Consider the following 6,531-nt stretch of genomic DNA (forward strand, 5'->3'; position numbering starts at 1 on the left):
GGTTCCTGAGAGGGGCTCTTGTTCCCTGTCATCCCTTCAGCCGTCCAGCTCGGAGAAGGAGGTGGAGCGGGACGTGTTCTTGTTCCGAGCCTACATCGCCCAGGTGAGGCTGTGGCGCGGGACCCGAGGGGGGGCTGGAGCTGGGGGGAGCTGAGCCTGAGGCCTGGGAGCATGGCCTTCGGCGGTTTGGATGTACGGTAGGAATTTGCCATTCCTGGGGTTTTAAACTGAGGTTTTAGAAGCAGTTCATTCCTGAGTCCTGAAAAACTGGTGAGTCACAGATTTTTCTTTATTGCCTTCAACAGAGGAAATACGGCGTTGTCCTGGATGAAATCAAAGCCAGCGCTGGTCCTGAGCTCCAGGCAGTGAGAATGTTTGCACAATATCTGTCAAATGAGAGTCAGAGGTGAGCCTGATAAGAAGTTGGAACTCAAACCCTGACTGTCAAGGAGCGTGTTTCCACGTGGAAAGTTTCATGTAGAAGCATTGTCTTTGTTTTGATTTTTCTGTGATTTTTTTTCAGTGAATCTCAAAAAGGCAGAATTGGGGGGTGGGTGTCTTTTTGTCTTGCTTAGTAATGAAACACTCCCAAATTCTCACCCTTGCTCTTCACAGGGATGCGATTGTTGCTGATTTGGACAAGAAAATGGCAAAAAGTGTTGATATAGCCAATACCACTTTCTTATTGATGGCTGCTTCCATCTATTTCCACGACAAAAACCCCGATGCGGCTCTGCGTACTCTGCACCAAGGGGAGAGCTTGGAATGGTGAGTGTAGCTCGCCCTGGCATTGCGGAGGTGCGCTAGCAAAGCCAGGAGACTCTGAAAGAAGAGAGACTTCTCTGGGGGGAGGTACCGTAGAAACGGTTACGGTCTGGCTTCTCTTGAAAGAGTCTTGAAACCATCGAGAAAGTGCTTTGAGGTTTCCCTTCTAAGTAGTAATTTGGTGCTTGTCCCACAAGATCAGGTCTGTTGCTCCCTTGTGAAACTTAAGAAGCTGATTTATTGATCTGTGTGTGTTCAGAATCGCTGAAGTGAGCGTTTGTCAGTCCAGCGAGGGAGCACTGGGAGCTAGGAGCCAGCTTCCCCGCTCTGGGTCCTGCTCTGAGGCTCCCAAACGGAGCAGAAAAGGCTGCAGGTGTGGAAAACACTTTGTTCTTGTTTGTTGCAGCACAGCCATGATGATACAGATTCTTCTGAAGCTGGACAGGCTTGACCTGGCTCGGTAAGTCAGTCTGTGTCCTTTGCTTCTTCATGGTGCAGTGGAGCAAAGAACTGGTGTGTAGGTATGGGCGTGGTGCAAAAGGTTTTTATTCTTGATGCTGCACAAGCTGCGGAGATAGCGGAGCTGGATACAGCAGAAGGGAGAGATGGACCTCTGGGTTTAGTCTCACCTTCAGCAGAGCCTGGTTTGAATCTCTAGTCCTGGGTTTCTAACTTCCACACAGGGAAGTCTTTCATGGATTGTTTCAGTAGCGTATTGAGAGCGGTTTGTGCCACGTTACCGGCTTGCTGTGGCCCTTGTGCTGTAGCGATAGAAGAGCTGAGAGAAGAAACTACAGCTTTATGTTTGTTTCTTAAAGAAGTTGCCGTGTCTTTCTGTTGTGTGACTCCTGCTTTTGCTTCTGCAGCAAGGAACTTAAGAAAATGCAGGAGCAAGACGAGGATGCGACTCTTACTCAGCTGGCGACTGCCTGGGTGAACCTGGCCGTAGTGAGTATCTGAAAGGAGGATCCCTAGCCTGCAGGCTCCGAGGAACACCGCTCCCTATCTGGTGCCTGATTGCTCCTTCAACATCACGCCTGCAGAAAAGCATGCAGGGGTTTTGTTGGTTTTGGGGGTTTTTTTTCCCCTTCCTTCAAGTACACAGAAAATACTGGTAGCTGGTGTCACAAACCGGCTGTTTTGATTGTTGGTGTTTCATCTGTGCTCCCTAGCCTTCAGCTCAGGGAAGAGCTAAACCATCCTTAAATAATTCATAAAACATTATAATATAAAATGGGAAGCTGCAGTGTTACTAGCATCCAGACCTTGCAGTTAAACTCCAAGAACAAAATGTAATTCTCTGCTTAGGGTAGGCTGTTGTAAGTGTGTTTATGAATTGGACAAAACCATACGCTGTTTGTCAGTCCACATCATCAGGTGTTTGAAAATAAGTAGTCTCCTAAAATTCAGTGAAGTCCAAGGTTATGCATGCAATAACCTGTTGTACAATTAAGACTTCTTTTTTTTTTTTCCACTTGGTTTTGTTATGAAATCTCTCGTATGTAGCCCTTGCCTTACAGTAGCATGTGGCTGCATTTTCCTTAAAATCCGAGCTTCCACAAGGGATCCCACCTCTAAGTGGTAGAAGCTGCTGCATGTAGAACCTTTCTGAAGCTGGAACTTTTTGAAAAGCCAGGTGTCTCTACCTGCATTTAATTATAAAGTTCTCATTTCATAATCCTTGATTATGTCAGACATCTGAAGTGGTCCTTTTGAAGTGTTTTTTTCTTTTTGAATGGAAGCCTGGATCTTTTGATCATTTAAATGGTTTTTTTAATATTCAATTTTTTTGCATTTCTTTCATCTCTGCTCTGGCAGTGATCTCTTGTGCTGCAGGAGGTCACATGAATGCCAGCAGCTGTTGGCATAGGTTCTTATGCGTTTCATATCCGTGCTTTATAACCCTCCAGATGAACTTTGTGCCTTGTCCTTTAACCACGGCAAGAACGCACGGGCTTCTTAGCAACATGTAATGAGACCGTGGGTGTTTGTCTCCTCCCCTTGCAGGGTGGCGAGAAATTACAAGACGCCTACTACATCTTCCAAGAGATGGCAGACAAGTGCTCCTCCACCCTCCTCCTCCTCAACGGCCAGGCAGCCTGCTACATGGCTCAGGGCAAGTGGGACGATGCAGAGGGAGTGCTCCAGGAGGCGCTGGACAAGGTACTTTCTGGTTTTTCTGCCAGATTTGCTCTCCTGGGGGTGTAAAGGAAAGCAGCAAGGACTTTCACTGTTAAACTTAATGAAAATACCGAGATATTGATGTATCAGAGCGGTCGCTGTTACGACCTGCCTTTTCTTCTGCCCTGCCATTTGCAGGCAAGCGAGCTGTGGGTTTGCGGAACTGTCCTGGCAGTTGGTCACGGCAGAGGTAAGTCAGATTGAGTGATTGTTCTTGTTTTCAGGACAGCGGCCACCCTGAGACCCTGATCAACTTTGTTGTCCTGTCGCAGCACTTGGGCAAACCGCCAGAGGTAAGGCTTCTGCTGTTGCACTCAGCAAGCAGACGCGACCGACCTGTTCCTGCTGCTGGGGGCAGGTTGGGTGTTCCTGCTGTGCGTGGAAACTTTGCTCGGGTTTTGCAGGTTTTTTCTCATCAGGATGAACATTAAGAGAATAGAGTAGTTCTGGGGTGCAGGGAGTTTGCATCTTCATTATTCAGTAAAGTGTTTGTGGAAATACAGATGGTGTAGACGATGGTATATCCTTGAGAGGAAGGCCTGAGCAGAAAAAGAAATCTCTTGAGTTCTCAGTTCAGTTCTCACTGATTGTTTTCTTGAACCTGCTATTTAAGGTCCAAATTTTAAATACAGAGTGTGCACAGGTCTTACTGGTTTTAATCGGGGCTGCTAACATTCACTGCGAAAACATGAAGTGTGATTTTTAAACTCTTGGCTTCTCGCGTTAGCTCAATGTTTAATTTATCTACCTCATCCCGCCAGGTTACGAATCGCTATTTGTCACAGTTGAAGGATGCGCATAAAAATCATCCATTCATCAAGGAGTATCAGGCAAAGGTACTAATTACTCTCTAATATAAAATGGAATGTATCACCCCTCATACCAGCATCTGATGGGGCGAGGGGGTTCTTTACCAGTAAGCGTGACTGCAGGTCACGCAGCCGAACCTGGTAACGTCTTGAAAGAACAACTCTGAGATTCAGGTTCTTATCCGAGTCGGAAGTTTGTTACCATCAGATGTTACGCTTAGATAGAGGAAACGTCCTTCTGAAAGAGAGAATTGGGGGGTGGGGAGGGGAAGGAAGGATAAAGGTAATAGCAAAGGGAAAACAGAACAAAAATTAAGTGATATAGGTGTTCTTGCTTCTTAGAATTCATTTTCTCTCAGTGAGCTGTGACAGTAGTGTTCTCTCCAGCTAATGCAGGTTTTGTTACGTTATCAGTAAAGTTCAAGATTTGTTCATTTTATTTTTGTTTCTGATTTGAAGGAGAATGACTTTGACCGGCTAGCCATGCAGTATGCCCCCAGCGCCTGAGGAGAGGGGAACCAGGCTGCGGACCTGCTCTGGGGTACCTTGGGAACAGGGGTTGATGGCAAAACCTCTCTGGGAACATGGGAAAATGCCCTCTGGAAGTCAGCCTGGCTTAACCCCCTGCAGCAGGGTCCTGCAGCCCAGCAAGCCAGCGCTGAACCTGTACATAATGTGGAGCTGCCTGAGTTTGGTAGCTGAAAAGCCTGTGTTCTGGCTCAGCCGGGCCCTGAGCTCTGTTTAAAATACAGTGTGAACCAAGAGTGTGCAACACTGTACCTTAAACATTCCTAATAAAGCCTTGTCTGGATCCGTGTGCCCCTTAATTCCTGGAATTTGAGTAACTCCACTCTTGGACTGAGCCCTGTCCTCTGTACCGAGGGTACTCGAGGGGAAGAGTGAGAATGTTAATTTAAGCCCCTGCCTTCGGTACCTGGATGAGTCCTGAGCTGTGGATCTTCTTCCAGTCTGCCTGATGCCTCCTCTGTTAACTCAGCAGCCTCGGGAAGAAGCACAGGCAGCTGCAGGGGTTACTGGTGGTGAGAGGGAAAGCTTCCCCAGAATAAAAATAATCCCGCTGTAATAGGCTCAGCCTTAAATTAGTAAAATGCGGAGGTTCATGACCTGGAGCTGGGAAACAAGTACCTGCTGCAGGAGGGGTGGAAGCACACTTGTCACTGGTCACTTCTGAAGCCGTGGTGGTTGGACCTGGCGTGTTGTGGAACGTGACGTGATCCGATGCTTCGTGATTGTGCTTTTCTGTAGCCTCCCCTCCTGGCTGGCATTTCCGCGTGACGCCTGCGCTGGGCGCCTGCTCTCGCAGAGATGCAAAGAGCAGATGTCCAACCCCCTGAACTCTAATATTTGAATTATCTTCTGGGTTGTGTTTGGGGAGGGGGAGAAGGCAGGTTTATCCGACGCTGTAAATGTGTCTAACGGCGTTTCCTTTGTGCCCCCCTCGCCGATCGCTCTGAAAGGGCTCATTGTCTCTCTCCTTGGCTTGTTCAGCGAGCAGCTATTTGCAATGAGGGGTTATTCATGGTCCGGTCCTGAATGAATGTTTCCTTTGTGGAGCTGTCGGAGGGAGATGTGAAAGGGGCTTGTGTGTGCTGGGGGCAGCCATTCCCCACTTGATGGGCCATGATAAATTGACTTAAAAATGTAAACAATAAAAGCAAGTGGCATAGCAAGGAGCCAGCGCTGTCAGCGTGAGAAGAGGGGAACATGTTGTCCGGAGCTGCGGGAGGAAGGAGTTTGTGTTTTCCCATCGCTGCCCCACACCAATTAGAAGAGAACCTGGAGGCAGAACGGCTGCAGTCAGGGGAATGACTTTAACAAACATAAAACTCAGAGATGTTTTGTCTTTTTCTTTCCTGATCGAGCTGGTTCAAGTTCCAGCTCCATGAGTGCCTGTGATGCTGAGGATTAGTCTCCATCTCCAGCAGGAAGGATCCCCCAGCTGCAATTTAGCTGCTGGGTGGGTGCATTAGAGCACAACTGAACTGCATTTACGGTGAAACCAAACACCCCCCGTCCTGCCCCGGTGCCTCTGGGCTGGGGGTCCTGGGGGGCTTTACCGTGAGACAGTTGGAGTGCTGGCGTTTGAGGAGAAGCTTCATCTTAACCTCACGCTTCTCAGAGCGAGCCAGATGTCTGCCTGTCTGTCCGTGACTCTGGATGTGTCCGTTTGAATTTTGAACATGCACATCACTACATTTCTGTACAGATCAGCAGCGAGCTGGAGTGCCAGCTGCCTGCCTTCAGGCGGGGGCATTCGGTGGCTGATGGGGGTGACCTTTTGGCAGTGTGTGTTCGCGTTTTCCGGGTGCATCTCATTACTCCAGAGCCTTCCAAACTGCCACAGGCGACAAGTTCAGCTGTGGTGGTCGGGAGGAAACACCTGACTGCTCTCTACTGTGAGGAAGGGAGGAACCTGCTGCTGCTTGGAGGCTTTTGCTGAGAGGTATGGAAAAAAAATCTGGAAAAAGGGTTCTCTTTGCATATCAAGTAAAAAAAAAACATTAAAGGGTGAATGTTTAGTTGGGCATTTTCAACATGGAGAGGCTCTGTGGTGTTGGACAAGGTTCCCAAAGTGCTGTGGGTGACTTCCAGCCCCCACGGCCCCCCAGAGCGTGCCCCTCGGCAGGCACAGCGGTTTGCCACCGTTCCATCACCAGTTGTCATCTCTCCATACGGAAATCTGGGGATTTCTCGGCGCTTCTCGCTACAGGAGCGACTCCAGCCCATTGTCGCAGCATCGTCCCCAAGAGCAGCC

The 6,531-nt window shown here is 48.7% G+C and overlaps 1 protein-coding gene across 1 annotated transcript; it reads left to right on the plus strand.

Moving 5' to 3' along the window:
- Nucleotides 1-34: 34 nt before the first annotated feature.
- On the plus strand, nt 35-4,566 carry COPE (coatomer protein complex, subunit epsilon; the record flags this gene model as incomplete). Its single annotated transcript, XM_010087545.1, has 9 exons — nt 35-103; nt 306-406; nt 616-768; nt 1,172-1,225; nt 1,632-1,713; nt 2,773-2,928; nt 3,171-3,239; nt 3,708-3,782; nt 4,215-4,566. Coding segments are annotated over 9 exons (807 nt in total), but the record flags the coding sequence as incomplete, so codon positions are not given.
- Nucleotides 4,567-6,531: the final 1,965 nt, after the last annotated feature.

The sequence above is a fragment of the Pterocles gutturalis genome, unplaced genomic scaffold, assembly GCF_000699245.1.
Source record: "Pterocles gutturalis isolate BGI_N339 unplaced genomic scaffold, ASM69924v1 scaffold17526, whole genome shotgun sequence".
NCBI lineage: Eukaryota > Metazoa > Chordata > Aves > Pterocliformes > Pteroclidae > Pterocles > Pterocles gutturalis.